Source organism: Diceros bicornis, chromosome 6 (genome assembly GCF_020826845.1).
Source record: "Diceros bicornis minor isolate mBicDic1 chromosome 6, mDicBic1.mat.cur, whole genome shotgun sequence".
NCBI classification, from domain to species: domain Eukaryota; kingdom Metazoa; phylum Chordata; class Mammalia; order Perissodactyla; family Rhinocerotidae; genus Diceros; species Diceros bicornis.
The window spans coordinates 21,940,252-21,958,769 of record NC_080745.1 but is presented as its reverse complement, the minus strand read 5'-3'; the positions used below and the strand labels follow the sequence as shown (position 1 = coordinate 21,958,769).

General features: G+C 35.1%; 1 protein-coding gene across 4 annotated transcripts in view; it reads right to left on the bottom strand.

Annotated features, from left to right (window-relative positions):
* TARBP1 (TAR (HIV-1) RNA binding protein 1) overlaps nt 1-18,518 on the bottom strand; it is a 91,104-nt gene that overhangs the window by 58,221 nt on the left and 14,365 nt on the right. For 3 of the 4 annotated variants that reach the window (XM_058542999.1, XM_058543001.1, XM_058543003.1), the window contains exons 7-12: nt 16,478-16,613; nt 15,792-15,888; nt 14,538-14,627; nt 8,988-9,129; nt 3,868-3,967; nt 2,751-2,923 (exon numbers count right to left, since the gene is read on the bottom strand). In XM_058542999.1, coding sequence (XP_058398982.1) covers nt 2,751-2,923; nt 3,868-3,967; nt 8,988-9,129; nt 14,538-14,627; nt 15,792-15,888; nt 16,478-16,613 — 738 coding nt within the window. The remainder of the gene's footprint in view (nt 1-2,750; nt 2,924-3,867; nt 3,968-8,987; nt 9,130-14,537; nt 14,628-15,791; nt 15,889-16,477; nt 16,614-18,518) is intronic. The other variant, XM_058543000.1, reaches the window with a different exon arrangement.

Genomic DNA, 18,518 nt, shown 5'->3' with positions numbered 1-18,518 from the left:
CCCCCTTGACCTCTCAAAATTCATCTCCTATTACTCTTCACCTCAGTGTCTCCTCAAACAGCCAGCTCTCACCCTGGGGCCTCTTCACTTGCCAGTCCCTCTTCCTGAAAGACCTCTCCTACACATGTGCATGGCTCCTCCCTCGACTCTAAAGTCTCTGCTTAATCATTACCTTCACAGTTAGGCCTTCCCAGCCAACCTAACTAAATCTGTAACCCTCGACCTCTATCCCCCAGCACGCCCTGTCCTACTTGCTCTGTCTTGTTTTTCACCTATCAAACTTCCATACATTTTATATACTTATTGCTTACTATCTCTCTTTCCACCCCACTCTAGTGCCCCACAACAAAGTCTCAACAAGGGCAAGGATATTTGTCTCTTTTTTCATGGCTATACCCTAGTGCTCAAAACAGTGCTCGGCATATAGTAGATAATCAATACACATTTGCTGAATGAATGAATGCCCCAACACCAAATCAAAGGTGTTCCCCAGTCTCCCTCCATTAGACTTAAACATCTTCAAAACTTGACTATCAGCACAGTAACTGCTACAGGTTAAACGGAGCAAGGTGGGATAAAAGCATCTAACCATACACTCTCCACACTGATTTCCTTCATCTCACTTCTTTTCTCCCCATGTGTCATTCCAAGCTTTGATAGGGTTTTTTTTTAAAAAAAAAAAAAAGGAAAATGAAAAAATGGAGGGCAAAGAGGGAAACCACAGTAGTTTGTACTCTCTCAAAAAGAAAAGAATGACAGAATGTTGAAGCTAGGTGATAGGTACATGGGGATTTATTATGGTATCTCTATTTTTTTTGTATATTTAAAGATTTCCATAGTAAAACATTGAAAATTAAATTTAAAAAATTTTAAAACACAGTAAGTCAAAGTTGCCCCAAACAACAGCATACTGCAAGACCTCAATCTCACCCATTGATAATAAGTATACCTAGATATTTCTGACTTTACCATTATTTGTTCACTGACCTTGGTACTGGTAATTAATTCCTAGACTATTTACTCATTTATAAAATGGAAATAACTATTTTCCTCTTCCCTAATCAAAGAAATCCTTTCAGAATTAAGATCTGTTTACAGTTAACTAAACTTGATATGGTTTACCAGTTATATTGGAATTCAACTACTATCCAAATTAAACAGGTATTTCTTTGGCTCTCAATTGGTTATATAAAAAGAGATGCATGAGGAGCAATGGGAACTCTTACACTCTGCAGGTAAGAACATAAAATGTGTACACAACTACTTGGAAAAACAATTTTCATCCTCTTATAAAGCTGAAGATGCACAGACCCTAAGAACCAGTACATACCCTGGAGAGACTCACACACAGGCCCAGAAGACATGGAGACAGTGTTCACGGCAGCACTGTACGTAATAGTAATCAATTAAATACAATCCAATGTCCAGCAACAGGAAAATGCATAAACTGTGGTGTCATCAAACAATGGAAAATTATACAATAGGCAAAATAGTGAGGTATAAGAAAGGACATGGATGAATCCTAGAAACATGTTAAATAAAGTTACAGAAGACTTCTTACAGTAAAGTAACATTTCTATAAAGCTCAAAAGCAAGAAAACTAGACAATATATTGTTGAGGAATATCTATACCTATATATGTGGTAAAACCATTTTTTAAAGTGCATGAAAGTGATAAAGATAAAAGTCAAAATAAGGAGGCAAAAGGAGAGGACTGAGGAGTAACAGGTAAACGTGTTTTTAGGTTGGGTGGTGAGTTCACGGGTGTTTAATTATTTTGCATCATAACTTATATAACCACCACACACTCTATGCTTGTATCAAATATCACGACAACTTTCCAAAAGGCATCCATGACCCAGTCCTGCACTTGAAAGCACTGAGCCTAGTAAAAACAGTCAAGACATGTCCAATGAACCCGAATTTATGCCCTTAAGGAGTCGAAAATGTTATAAATTTACTATTATGTGTATAGCATTTGGTTCTGCTACCATTATCAAAAATATCAGAACTTGGAAACTAGCTTCAATATGTCATAAGCATATACTAAAATCTAACTTTATTGATATTATCCTCAGGTTTAACCTAATACCCGTGCTTCTCTAGACCTTTTAAATAGCATATTCCTAAAATTCCAAATGAAATGGGTCAGAAAGGATTGGGAATCAAGGCTTACCCATCAATATTCTCATCTCTAATGTCCATGGGTTTTCAACTAATATTTTCCATATATCTTAGTTCAAGGAGAGAAGACAGTGCTCAATGCTTCTATCTACTACCACTCTACTTCCTGTGTAAGTATTTTCTACTTAAAAGGTGCTCAGAGATGAACATGTTTAAACACAAGTAATTATAAAACTACTGCCATTCTCATGCTTTAGCTTATTTTCTGCAACATCTAGCACACTGGCAATTAGAAATGAATCCTGCTTAAACATACAAGAAATAGTGATAATTTCTGATGGTCTGGAAATCAATGATCAAACATAAATTTAAAAAAAAAGCAAATGAAATCACCCTCTAAAATCAATAGTAACCAAGAATGTAAACACGAGGATGTCAGCTCCCTGAGGGCAGACACTCACTGCTGCTCCTTCACTGCTGTATCTCCGGCACCACCAGGAGACCCTCAGTAAACATCTGCTGAATGCATGAGGTAATCTTTTTGTTTTAAAAGGTCAGGCATCTCCTCTCATTCTAAATACCAACGACAGACCAAGCAAGACACCAACAGAAACTAGTTTCCTCACCATCTTGGGTACTGGAACCTTTCAACAAGCAAGTGTGCAACAACTTCACCAGCAACTGGAGGCATCTGTCAGTTTTCAGCAAGGGCATGTAGGCATTTGTACCAAACTTCATAAGGGCATCCAGAAGAGGATCTAAGAATATCCTTAATACATTCTGTGTTCTCCGCTTTTCACTAGATATTAAAAGACATGCCCAAATCAAGCATTTCAAAAGCATGAAGAAATTATTTTCCATCTATAATTTGCAGCGTTGGTTAGCTCATGGATTCAATTAGAATTACTTATGGATGATCCAAACACCTAGGCCCCATGAGGACTGCTCTTTCACTCCAGTCTCCCCGCTGACCTTTCTGTCTGTGCCTTCTCAGTGAGTGCAGTGATTCACCAGAGAAGAAAGCACAGGGAAGAACATACTGCACCAACTCTAGGCACAAGTATGAAGGAAATCCTATCTCTAATTGATTTCCAAATTAAAATGTTGAGACCCTGCTTCAATCACTCAAAAAAAAAAACAAAAAACAAAAATAAAAACAGATGCTAGTCAAGGAAACAAAGCACGTTAAAAAAAAATACAAAGAATTAAGGATTTATGAACAACTATTATAATCAACTTTAGTACTAAAACTTTGTCTAGAAAGGAGACTTGATGTTAATCAAATTAACTGCATATCGTGTAAATACACTACCTAATGAAGCTGCTTTTGCAACAATTATAATCTGGTGAGAACTGATCTCCTCACATTCTCAAACTATAAATGAGACTGTTTTATCTTTATTATCTTCTTTTTAACTACACATTTTACAAAGAGGTCAAATCCAGTAAATTACCTAATCTTATGGGAGGATCTTACAACCCATTCTTCTAATATTCTTATATAAAACCAGTGATTATTGTATACAGTTTTTTTGACCTTCTCTAACAGTTTAACTTACTAACTAAAAGGACTAATAAGCCCCTATTCATATTAATATTTCTTTAGTATATTGCCAACGTTCTAGTTCCTTTATTTAATACATGTAATCAATTCTATACTAATCAGAGAAGAATCTGAATAGGCACCATATATCTGATTAGCCTTTTTTTTTAAGCTTTCTTTTCAAGTTTAGAAACACTTACCTATATTGAATCTTCATTCCTTCCACATCTACAGCCAGCAAGACCATCATAGCAACAAGCCTGGCTTCAAACCAATCAGGCATAAAGCAGTTTTCTCCTGCTTAAATAACAATAGTTAAGGTTTACAAAGCATTAACAAAATCCTTCAAAGATAATATTTCAAAAACAAAACAGCTAAGTGATTATACCTTATCAATATTAAGTTATTAGAGAAATACAGCTGAGATGAAATACAACAGAACACCCTACATGGCTCCTTGTTATACACAATTAAATATGAATTAAAAACACATCTTTGCATGCCTACTACATGCCATTCACTGACTTAGGTGCTGCAGACACAATAGTTCTTGTGCTCATGGAATTTACAGGGCAGTAGAGGAGAAAAGCATTCATCAAAGAATATACAAAGAAATGTAAAATGATAACTGAAGTCAGGGCTTTAAATGGTGCTAGCAGAGTGTACACAGGATAGGCCCTCGTCTGGAGAGTAAGAGAAAGTCACCCTGAAGAAACGACAGTTGGGCTGAGTATGAAGGCTGAGAAAGAAGGAGATGGGTGAAGGGAGACAAGACCTTTCCAGACAGAAGGAAGAGCACCTCAAAGGTGCTCTGGCAGGAGAGAGCGTGCCATATTCCAGGATACGGAAGGATGCCCGTGTGGCTGGGGTACATAAGCGGGAGGGAGTACCAAACACGGGGTTACAGAAACAGGTAGGGGAGAGACCGTGGACTCTATAGGCCATGTAAAGGATTTCTGCCTTTATCCGAAAAGCAAGAGGAAGCCACTGAAGGTTAAAACAAATATATACAAGGAAGAGGAAAAATCTGTAGATCAAAATTTGTATTTTAAAAAGATTTCTCTAGGTACAATATGGAAAAGAGATTGTGAGGGAAGCAAGAGTAGATGCAAGGTGACCAGGTAAGAGGCAATTCTAGTATTTCAGCTGAGAGAAGAGAGTTCCCTAAAATGTAACCGGAAGGTGGATGGAATGGATACAGACACAAAGGCTTTGGGGTCTCAAAGACCTGTATTTGAATCCCAGTCCTACGGCTTGTTAGCTGAGGGACCTTGGGACAGTGGTTACCCTCTCAGAGAGTTTAGGTCATTTTCTATGAAATCAAACTAATAAAACCTATGACTTTACTTAGGTTTATTATAAAAATTAAATAATATATACAAATTTCCTAGAACAAGTTTGAAAGAGAGAACTTGGTTAACAGATAAAATTAATATTTTCCTATCTCTGAAAGCCAGTTAAATTAAAATAAATCATGGATAAAAGATTTCTTTTTTATTCATGGTATATTACTATAGTAAGATTACACTTTTCACCTCAACTCCCAAGAAAAATTTAGGTAAGAGATCTAATTTTCCAGCCCAATGGTTCAAATACTTAAAACATTTTTTTAAACATTCTAATATATTTTGGAGGTAATTTAATATATTTTGATACAAATTTATTGGAATAGTACAGAAGACAGACAATACTAAAAACATATACTTGCATGTAGGACAACTCAGTTTAAAAATACAACAAAAGAATAAACTTTATTATATGTTATTTTTAAAAATGCTATCAGTGCCATTAGGTTGCCATCAATAAAAAATCTGCTTGTATTTTTAAAAAAATCTAAAGATTGGTGCTATCTAGAAAAATTTAGTAGGTTCAATTTACAAGTGTTATAGAGGCAAATTATTGAAACTTTTTCTCTGAACCATTTTTACTCACACTAATACTTTATATCCCACATTTACATTAAAAATTCATTCATAAATGAAAACTGAAATGAAATCAAGTGCCAACACCCTATGCAGTTCCCTGTATTTTCACTAGCAATCATATAATCAGATACCTTTTGACCTCATGGGAGGTGGGGGGTTGGGGATGGTGGAGGTGCTTTGTAAGAATGAAATATCACAGTGGCACTTAAGCATCTTCTCCACTTAAATAGCACGTGAGCTGGAAGCCTCTGCGTGTAAATACTACACATTTTGGTATGGATAGCACACATGTTGGGGGTCTTCAAAGTGGTTAACCAGATAGTTCTCACTTGCCTCCAGCAAAATACCAATAGCAGAGTTCTAGAAACACAAATCCTTTTTGAAATCCTAAGCAATTTTTCACCTTGGATACTGAAAGGGAAGGTTAAAAATCAGAAATTTAGTAGACTTTTAATGATTTCTGATTTCAACGAGTGCCGCAGTTCCAGGCCAACAACAATAAAGTGCCTCATCCTCCAGGGGAGGACACGCTCTTGCAGGCTGCTTCCTAAGTACTTGACCACCACACCAAGTAAATCCATGCTACAGAGCAGTGGGTCTCAAACTGCACATGTGTTAGAATCACCTGGAGGGCTTGTTAAAACACAGAGGGTGAGCCCCACACCAAGAGTTTCTGATTCAATAGGTTTGGGATAGAGCTTGAGAATTTGCATTTCTCAAAAGTTTCCAAGTGACACTGATGTTGCTGGTTTGGAAACCATACTCTGAATCACTGGCAGAGAATTCCTTATTTACTCTCCCTTTTCTCTCTCTGAAGCTAGAAAAGTGGAGGCAACAATGGTTTTAAAGAAACAAAAGAATTACTGGCTAACATTAATCATCTTAATGCAATTTAACACTCAGTCAAATCTTGCTACCACAAATTTTAAAAACTGAATCTAATTCTAGAAAATGCAAACTAGTCTATAGTGTCAGAAAGCATATCAGGGCTTGCCTGAGGATGGAGGAGGGACCGGTAGAAGTGGCAGACAGGGATTTCGAAGAGGCACAAAAACACTTTTGCGGGTGATGTATATGTTCATTTTCTTGTTATGCTGATGGTTTCATGAGCGTATACATAGGTCAAAAGCCATCACTCTGTACAGTTTAAATATGTGCAGTTTAACGAATGTCATTATACCTCAATAAAGCTGTTTTTAAAATCTGTTGTACAGCTGCAATATACTACTTTGGGATCATTCCATATCTTCAGATTTCTTGGTTACACTTTAAGTAGGCACATCATTTAACCACAAAATATTTATACAAAACATCCTTTCTGATGTACTGCCTGATTTAAGTATAAATTTCTCTAAATATATTTTACTCTGTGGTTGATCTTAGCACGTCCAAGCTCTGACAAGCCTTTCTGCTGTTCCCAAACTATGTTTCACTTTCTCTATTTCAGAAAGCCTGCTCTGAAAGCTCTTCAACATTTTTGTTTGTTGATGATGTTGGTTTTGTGTATTTGTTGTTGCTTTGTTTTGTTGTTTTATATACCATATATATATAATATGGTGTATATATATATATGATATGCTGTGTGTATACACACACTCACACACACCCCTACCTCATATCCATCCTGGGCTCCATGCCATAGATAAATAGACAGACAGACAGATGGATGCCTACCTACTTTTAGCTTCTTGGATGCAAGGTCATCCAAGCCTTGTGGGATACTCTTTCCCACTTTTCACCTTAATTTCTATTCCCTCATCAGGTGTTGCCCCATCTGGTGTCCTCCCCCTACCCCCACAGGCCCACCTGTTCTGGATAAGTACTGCTCACACAAGGTCCCCACTCCAGTGCTTACGTCTTTCAAGGCATTGTGCCAGGATTATCTGCCTACTCATCAACTCCCTTGCTACATTATGCTCTCTCTAAGGGCAGGGGGTACATCTTTTATCTCTGTAACTCCAATACCTGGCACTTAGAAAATATTTGATAATGTTTGCTGAATAAATAGTGTAAAACCTATCTGTTCTATGTCAAAACCCAAAGAAAAAGCCACTTTAGATGCAGAATCTGACTGAAAACAGTGTTTTGGCTGATGAGTCATTATATAAAAACAAATTTGAATATTATATGTATTTTATGCCCAAAAACTCAAGTTAAATGTTTGCTTTGGAATTTATTAACTTGTTCTGAAAACTGCCCAGTAATTGATAACTAAACTAAAATTTTATAAAGGCACTTAGCCAAGGGCATTAAAAGTCAAACAAAAATCTTAAGTGTACACACACAAATGTCTCCTTTGCTCTTGAAATCAGTTTTTTAAAAACTTAAAATAGCATATTATATTAAATCGTATATTTTAAGTACTAGAAATGTTAAGGGAGAAACTCTTAAAAATCTTCTTTCAACCAATTTTGAGTATTTAATCAGATGTCATGCTGTTATATACTTTGAATTAGGAGACTAGTTCTATAGATATTTTAGGGAGTTTAATCTATGTTTACTCTAGTAGGGACTAAATTTTATTTACTTTTATAGGGCTAACAAAAGAATCTTCCAAGTAACAGCACATAAAATTTACTAGACAAAAGAGAGAATAAAACACAAAAGAGAAACATTCTAAGAAGGAAGAACAGATAAACTCAAGTATTCCGGAAGGATAATTATCTGTTCATTTAAGACCTATTCCATGATCAGACTAGAGAAATCAGTAGATGGAAATGACTTGGTCTGAGACAAAGCCAGGAAATTTAAGACACGTTAAATTCAAAGATGCAATTTACCCAAATTATCGCTAATGACTTTAATGAAAGAGGAAGCATTAGAAATGTAAAAAGAATCCTAATTAATGAATCTGCTAATAGTTCTTCCCTCACACAGTCTTACACATTTCCCCAAAGAAGTTGCAAAATTGATCTTTACTAAGTATCTGGTAAAAAGAAAAAACTAACAAAACTATCCTTTCAAATATAATTTTTCTCTAAAATTCCTTTTCATAATCAGTTCACACTAAATGTAATGCTTTCAAAACAAACACAAGATAAACACATTTATCTGCAAATATTTCCACTACAGAGGCTTCAAAAACACATCTGCAATATCTAGCTCACAAAGATTCAGTAATTGTAGGATAAGCTAATTAATTTATGTGTGTCTAATTCCTACTCTGGCAACTTATGAGTTTCTTAAAACATATAAAATAGTTTAAAATCTCAAGTCCTAGCACAGATAAAGTAAAAGTTAGGAAAGAGTATTTTTACACTGTTATTCACATTTTTCACATTCACAGTAAATAGGCATATATTTGGTTAAGCCTATATCTTGATCTGAAAAACTAGTTAAAAGTTCTTTGAAAATATTTTGGTTATATCAATCCATACGTATGATTTCAGACTTACTTTCCCAAGCAGGTGACTTAATATACTCTTGAACTAGGTTCTTGACATAAGCATTTAAAGAGGATGTCTCATGAAGTCCAATGGAGCTACAAGTTGAGGGTTGCCTAAAACAGCTTTCATTAACATGCAACCAATCACAGAGCTGGAAAAGAAAATAGTCATTACTTTATTTTAAAAACCTAACTGAACAAAGGGTTTCCAATTTCCCTAACCCAATATTCTTTCTTCCACAATAACTGAATTTAAATGATTGAACACAACAAAGTAATAAAACATTTATTGTCATGACTGAGTTCCACAGATAGTGCAGACGGGAAAAAGTACATGTACATAGACATATACGTATGTATGTGTGCATATGTACGGATGTATATATACATATGTCTGTGTGTATGTGTTTTCTAATCTCCCTCAAAGAATTTGTAAACTTCATTTACAGGCAAGAATTTTTAAAGTATCTAATTTTTAAAGTACCTAAAATGCATATTTTGATAAAGTATTCTAAAGACCATCTCTATAAAAAATAACACATCATGCAAAACAAATTATAATCTTAAATTAAAATTCATTCCATCTTCATATATTAAAACAAGGATATATTTATTTTTGAGAGGATGTAGAATTTGAAATATAAATTATAATTAAAGTTCCTATCCTCCTCACAAGTTTATTTCCTATCATATAGGCATTTTAAAATATATTAATTTAAAAGAGAAATACCGTCCTCATCCTTCTTCATTACGTCTTTTAGAAGATTTACAAAACTAAAAGTCACAGACTTTCACAGAATTAATCTTTGATCACATATAATTGTAAATTTTGTTTTGAAACCTAATTATGTTCTCAATTTTCTTTTTATAATATATCTCTTAATGTGCAAATACATAAATTTAATTATGAAGTAAATAATTATGAAATGAGTCTTTCTAAAAAGTAAGAATTTTTTAAAAAATATTTTTTGCATCTATTAAGGTCATCCAAAATTACATATAAGGAGACAAAATAATAATACATCACTTGACCAAAGACAAAATTGATGAATGGATGAATGAATGAATGAGTCAAGACTAAAACTGACCTCTCATAGGTACCAATGAAGGAGCAGTTCAGTAACACTAAAGGAAGTTGTTTTGTGTAGGTCTTTATCAAGTCAGATAATCTTAAAATACACAATTTGTCTAACAGTGAGGTTGGCCAGCATTTATCTTTCAACAGTACATACTTTTTCTTTAGATTCCTCTCAAACTGGCCAGACTAAATTTCTTAATTATTGCTATAAAATATGTGACGTTTCCTAATCTTGTATTTCCATAAGCACAATCCTATTATACCAAATTATTGACAAGTAAACTCCAGTTCATATTTGATTTTTTCCCTCTATCAAATCTGTCACAAAATTCAGAATATTTTCCCTTCAAAGACTTTTCATGTCAGACTTATGATTTAAAATGGCATCTAACTAGCAGTCTCTGGTAGACAGGTTCCCTCAATTTCCCATTAAAATTCAAGTCTCAAAAGTCTATTTGGACACTGTCAAGAGAATGAAAAGACAAGCCACACACTGGGAGAAAATATTTGCAAAAGACATCTAATAAAGGACTCGTATTCCAACAAAGAGTCTTAAAACTTAGCAGTAAGAAAACAAACAACTCAACTTAAAAATGGACAAAAGATCTTTAAGACACCTCACCCAAGAAGATATACAGATGGCAAATATGCACATGAAAAGATGCTCCACATCATATGTCATCAAGGAAATGCAAATTAAAACAACAATGAGATACCACTACACACCTATTAGAATGGCCAAAATCTGGAACACTGACAACACCAAATTCTGGAGAAGATGTGGAGCAACACAAACTCCATTCATTGCTAGTGGGAGTGCAAAATGGTACAACCACTTTGGAAGACAATTTGGCAGTTTTTTGAAAAACTAAACATACTCTTACCATGCAACCCAGCAACTGTGCTCCTTGGTATTTAATCAAATGAGCTGAAGAGTTATGTCCACATAAAAACCTGTACGTGAATGTTTATAGCAGCTTTATTTATAATTGTCAGAACTTAAAAGCAACCAAGATGTCCTTCAGTAGGTGAACGGATAAACAATGGTACATCCAGACAGTGGAATATTACTCAGTGATAAAAAGAAATGAGCTATCAAGCCATGAAAGACATGGAGAAACCTTAAATGCATATTACAACGTGAAAGAAGCCAATCTGAAAAGGCTACATACTGTATGATGCCAACTATATGACATTTTGGAAGAGGCAAAACTATGGAGGCAGTGAAAATATCAGTGGTTGCCAGGAGTTTGGGAGGAGCAAGAGAAGAGATGAATAGGTGGAACACAGGAGATTTATATACATATAGTGAAACTATTATATATAGTGAAACTATTCTGTATAATATTGTAATGGTGGATATATGTCATTATACATTTGTCAAAGCCCAGAGAACGTACAACACAAAGAGTGGACCCTAATGTAAACTATGGACATCGGTTAATAATAATACATCAATATTGGCTCATCAATTGTAACCAATGTACCACCCTTAATGAAAGATGTTAATAACAGAGGCAACTGTGGGGAGAAGAGGGGACTGGTGAGGGGTATATGGGAACTCTGTAGTTTCTGTTCAATTTTTCTATAAACCTAAAATTGCTCTAAAACATGAAGTCTATTAATTTAAAAAATTATTTAGGTTGAACTGTATGAAATTGCATTTCTATAGGTTAAAAATGACTGAATATTAACAATTTTATATGATTCAAAATAATACAAAAGAGATTTACACAATAAAGAGAACACTACTGCATAGCAAAAGTTACAGAATATAGCCAAATCTATAGTAAGATACATATACATATATATAAGTGCTTTTATTATTAAACAAACAAAAAGAATTAAAATTCTGGTTCAGCTCTAAACCACCAGACCATAAGCATCCTAAGGACAGTGGCCATGTTTATTTTGATGACTATTTTGCTGCCAACACTTAGCACAGAGTCTGGTGTATGGAAGGTGTGCAATAAATAATTTTCAATACATGAATTTAAGACATTAAGAGATAAGCGGGCCAGCCCTGTGGCTTAGCGGTTAAGTGCTTGTGCTCCGCTACTGGTGGCCCGGGGTTCGGATCCCGGGCGCACACCGACACACCGCTTGTCCAGCCATGCTGAGGCCGCGTCCCACATACAGCAACTAGAAGGATGTGCAACTATGACATACAACTATCTACTGGGGCTTTGGGGAAAAAAAAAAGAGGATTGGCAATAGATGTTAGCTCAGAGCCGGTCTTCCTCAGCAAAAAGAGGAGGATTAGCATGGATGTTAGCTCAGGGATGATCTTCCTCACAAACAAAACAAAACAAAAAAGAGATAAGCAAAACAGACTAAAAGAAAGTAAAATAAAAAAGATGAAAACAGATATTAATGAATTAGAGAACTGAAAAATAAAGAAAAATTCTTTATTCTTAACAAATAAAGAAATCTAAGGGCTGGCTCCTTAAAAACAAGTAAACAATAAAACAAACATACATCTGGCTCAGTAAACCAAGGGGAAAAGAGAAGAGTAGGAGTACATAGTTAGACTTAATATGGGCTAAGCATAGTCTGAAACATTTTTACATGCATGTTCTCATTTAAACCTCACAGCTCATACCATATACTCAAATAAATTCCAGATGGATTAACCACAATTTACAAACTATATATATCAATGCAATGAATAGACCTTATTTGGATACTTGAACAAAACTGAATATTTGAACAAATAAAATGCAAAAAACAAACAGGAAAACACTTACTGGACTTCTGGAGAAATTTAAACACAGGGTATTTGAAATCAAGAAATTATTGTTAACATTTTTAGGTGTGATAAGGTCGTATTTTTTAAGCTCTTTAAAGTCCTTATCTTTTAGCAGTACACATTTATAGATGAAATAAGATTTGAAACAAAAGTCCAACAAAATGAATTGATTAAACAAATTCTAAAATATTTAATCAATGGAATTTTTAAATATCACATATTGGAGAATTATTTAGCAACATGCTAAAATGCTCAGATGTATGTGAAAATGAAAAATAAAATTCAAAACAGTATGATCTTTATTTTGTTTAGAAATATCATATGTATTAATGTATCATTTTAAATATACACATTAGTGAGAAAGCAAGAGTGAGAATACATATATTCAAAAAATTAAGAATTAAACCAAAAAGTACAGATTTGACGGCAGACATTACAGGTGATTTTCATTTTCTTTATATGGGTCTGTATTTTTCAGATTCCACATAATCAGATGCCTTATGATCAAGAAAATAAAATGAAATTCTAATTTTTAAAGGCCCCAATTTGCCCCTTCTTCATTCCTTCTGCCTTTACTCTACTTTAAGCCCTCATTATTTTATGCCTGAATTATTTTAACACAGTCCAAGCTGATTTCTCTCTATGCATACATAGCCAGAATCGCCTTCTAAAAGAAATAATCACATCCCTAGCCACAGTGATCTCTTAGGCACTGGAGAAATACAAAATAAAAGAAAAATGATTCCCGTCTTCAAAAAATATATAACCTATAGAGGATACAGATTAGAATTCAACCAAGTATATAATGGATAAGAGTGAAAATCAGTAGAATGAATTGAGTCACATGGTTTGAAACAAAACCCAAAGGAGGAGAAGTGGACCACTGAAGAGCCCCATGGAGAAGGGCGGCATCGTTAGACCATAATTGGAGTTTAAGGCTCTGACACGGCGGGTGAGGCTGAGGCAGCAAGGTCAGAGACAGTTATCAACAAGAAAGAAGTCATCACAATGGAGGAGCACTAGTGGAGGGTCTCTACTAGAGCAATGGCTGGAGAAAAGGCATTTAGGATTTTATGATGAATCAGATGCATAAAGTCAGGAAGAATTATGAATTACTGAAACATCAAGCATGGGCAACTGGGTAGATGAAAGGGCCATTAACCGACAGAAAAAAGACAAAGAGGAGGATTGTGTTCCTGTTTTTGAGTCTAACGTCATCATTATTCCTAATACATCTCATCCAGAATCAAGATCTACCCACTAGCACTATCTTCTCTTCTAAATAGGTCTGTCTCTATTCCACACGTTTTCCTGTCTCCCCTTTCTCCATAAGAATCTTAGCAGCATCATTAGTTAGGTCCACTCAAAGCAAATATACAATTTTAAAAAATCTCTGTGAAGGGCCAGCCCAGTGGTTAAGTTCACACACTCCGCTTCAGCGGCCCGGGATTCATAGGTTAGGATCCTGGGCATGGACCTACACACTGCTCATGCTCAACAAGCCATGTGGCATCCCACACACAAAATAGAGGAAGATTGGCACAGATGTTAGCTCAGGGCCCATCTTCCTCACCAAAAAAAAAATATATATATATATACACTAAAAAGTCTCTGTTGATAGATAATAAAGCAATCATTATATTTTACATAAATGGCTGGTAATGAATTCAATTAGAAAACAATTTTTTATAAAGTTTTCAAAGACTTTATTCTTAAATTATTTTAATTCTCACCTCAGTCCACAATGAAGTTCCTCGTCCTAAGGACTCCTCTTGTCTCAGAGACATGAGAAAAGTTGAGATGTCAGAAAGTGACACTTTCTCCTAGGGGCAAGGGGGCAGGGCAGTTTCAAAAAATTATTCATTTTAAAAATTTTAACTGAATAAAATAAAATCACTGCAAAATCAATCTAGTATATTATTTAAAGTAGCATATTAAAAAAAAGTTACTTTTTAAAAAGAAAATATTATTCAACTTTTAAAATGAAGCTATAGATTACAAACAGCCAACATATTGTATAAAATGATGATGATTTTATAAATCTGTTTTCCTTAAAATCAGGGTTACTATCTTAGAGACAAGCTGGTCACAATCTAAAAGCAAGAATAAAAACATTCTATAAGCAATTACTTATTACTTAAATCAGAAGTGATTCTTTCTTTCAAGGCCACAAAAATGACCCCTGCCTTAAGAAAACCATCTGAATCTTTTCATCCCCTTAAGTTGTACATCCTCAATTAAGTTATCTTGCTCTAGGCCAGGGGCTGGCTAAAGCACTCATAGCTTGTTGTGTAAATAAAGTTTTATTAGAACACAGCCATGCCCATTTATTTATAAACTGTCTATGGCTGCTTTTGAGTAGTTGTGACAGAGACTATATGACTTGAAAAGCCTAAAGTATATAGTAATCCGGCACCTCACGGAAAAAGTTTGCTGACCCGTTCTCAGCAATAGTATTATTGGGGCTCTGGAAAAAACACAGAATAAAGATAGTGTATATTTCTTGAAAGTCAATCTACTGGAGACATGTGGAAAAAGTAAAGGAAACCAGGTGAAAGCTCCTGAGAGTCCTCTCCCAGTGGAGTCACCCAGGAGGTACTCAGTTCCCCCAGCAGCACGTAAAGTGGTGTGTACCAGGGGAAGCTCATTAGACACTTAGTGCCCAGGATTTTTTTTTTACTGGGAGCTGGTCACATAGACACATAGACACCTACCAAAACTCTGGACTCCCAGAAGGAAAGCAGGTGTTCAGTATAAACCACCCTGTCTGTATAAACACCTCAGGCACAGTGAGCCACTCTCATTACTTAGGACAGTGGGAACCCTCCCAAAATCCAAGTTCCTGGATGACAGCCAAGCACCTACCTTATAAGCAGGGCTTTCTAATGACAGCATCACAAACCTGCTATGTTAACTCTTTTTTGTACACCCACTCACAAAGACAGACTTGTAACTTGAACTACCTCCAGTAAAAAAGATAAACTTACCACATCTACCAAATTCATAGCTGTCTGAAGAAGGTAGCACTGAGCCGCCCCTCTCAATAGAATCTGGTGTGTGATCATAGTACACTGAAGAACGTCCCTGACATCGAAAAACGAAAAATGCATTTCCATGTTCCCAAAGACAATGCTGATAATTTATAATTATTGACAAGCTGATTTATATCTACAATTTTTAATGCAGAAAGTCACTGTGACTAGAATTTCTAAGCTATTCTTTTCCATTAAGGCCTCTAGTAGAGCTCAATTTTAATATGAAACAAATCTCTTTTAAAAATAACAAGACTATAAATGAAGATACTTTTAAAGTAACAATTTTACATTTTTGGAAATACTCTATAATCAATATTACTGTTTGATATTTTATCTCTAGTTTTCTACATATCAATGTAATAAAAAAAACTTACCAGACTATTTTAAAGTGGTCAAAATCCAATAGTGTGTATTATGACACATTTAAATTACTAATTCATAAAAGAAAATAAGTTCAATATATGAATAATACATTTTTTAAAATTTACTTTTTTTATATAAAATTAAGAGCTCAAAAATCCCAATGCTACTATTAATAAAAATCACTCACTTATACATTAAAGCAGAGGGGAAAACAAAATTTACTGATGGAAAGTTACAGCAAATAACCACATGTGAACATACAGAGAGTAAATTACCTGAGAGCAAGAAGCCCTTCTATTCCCAGGGCTTTACATCTTGGGACATTTGCCAAAGCCTTAGACAGAAATAAAATGGGAACAGCACACCAATGTCTACTTGTCATCTTCTGAATAAACTTTAATAGGAAACTACCTAAAAGTAAACGTTTTAAAATATCATTGTTGCCAATAAGCACATGAAAAGATGCTCAACATCATTAGTCATTAGGTAGTGAAATGCAAAAAAATCAAAATCATCATGAGACAGAACTTCACACCCACTAAGATGGCTGTAATCAAAAGGACAGACAATAAGAAGTGTTGGCAAGGATGTGAAGAAACTGGAACCCTCATACATTGATGGCAGGAATGTAAGTGGTGTGGCTAGCGTGGAAAACAGTTTGGTAGCTCCTCTAAAAGTTAAACAGAGAGTTACCATATGACCAAACAATTCCACTCCTGGGTATGTACTCAAGAAAACTGAAAGCGTATGTTCACACAAAAACTTGTACACGAATATTCATAGCAGCGTTATTCGTAATGGTCAAAAGTGGAAATAATCCAAATGTCTACAACTGATGAATGGATAAATAAAATGTGTTATACAGTAAATATTATTCAGCCACAAAATGGACTGAAATAGCGATACATGCCACAACATGAATGAATCTTAAAAACATTATGCTAAGTGAAAAAAGCCAGACACAAAATAAAAGGCCACATAGTATAAGATTTCATTTATATTAAATGTCTAGAATAAGCAAATCTATATACACAGAAAGCAGATTAGTGGCTGACAGGAGCTAGTGAAAAGGGAAAACGAGAAGTGATTGCTAATAGGCATGGAGTTTCTTTTTGGGAGTGAGGAAAATATTCTGGAATTAGATAGTGGTGATGATTGTACAACTTTATGAACATACTAAAAACCACTGAATTGAACACTTTAAAAGGGTGAATTTTATAGTATGTGAATTATATCTCAACAAAGCTGTTGAAAAAAATCAATGGTATTTCAACTTCATTTCTATTTAGTAAGATAAGTATTCTACTATACTGTAGAGATTCTGATAACCATGAAGGATATTAAAAACAAAAAAGTTAAGGCAAAAGATAAATTTTTTTACTGTTAGAAGCCATTCTTCTGTTGCAGATGTTAAAGAAAAACAGGATAAGAAATACTGATGGTAACTGGCCTCTGGTATCTGCAGAAATTAACATTAGATCTTTCTTATAGGCTATTTCTTACCTATCCTGGATGTAATCACTGTAATTTACTTTTCTATCTTGAGATACCAAAGGATGGTCTCTGTTCTGCCTTCTCTGCTAATGTGTGATTTCTTAAGGACCCTCAAGTCATGCAGTTAGTGAAAATGTCTGTTTCCTCAGATCATAACTGTAGAATGACTTTTTTTTTTTTTTTTAATTTTTATTTATTTATTTATTTTTTCCCCCAAAGCCCCAGTAGATAGTTGTATGTCATAGCTGCACATCCTTCTAGTTGCTGTATGTGGGACGCGGCCCCAGCATGGCCGGAGAAGCGGTGCGTCGGTGGCACGCCCGGGATCCGAACCCCAGACGCCAGCAGCGGAGCACAAGCACTTAACCACTAAGCCACGGGGTCGGCCCTGTAGAATGACTTTTAAGAAATCCTTGCAAGCTCTTGAAAGGGTATTACATGTATTTATATCTTCCAAAGCACCTAGCACAAAACTAGATATACTAAAAATATTCATTGTAAATAGTTGACTGAAGAAACCACTAAATAAAAACTGTGAGTAAACATTTTACTTGATGTCTCTTCTGTTGGACTAATTAAGTTTCCATCATTCTTCTAACACCTCACTCATGACACAAGGAAGATGGCATCAGCCAGGCTTCCATTTCACATTCATTCAGCACATTTACAAGTGTTCACTAGGTGCCTGGTCCCAGGCCACAAACACCAGGCACTCACCTCTAGGGGGCGCTGTCCACTATCACCTCACTCACACTGTGCCAGGCCAACCCTCTGGGATGGGCCAACATGGTCGGCAAATTAATCCCCTTCCAAATTCCAGCA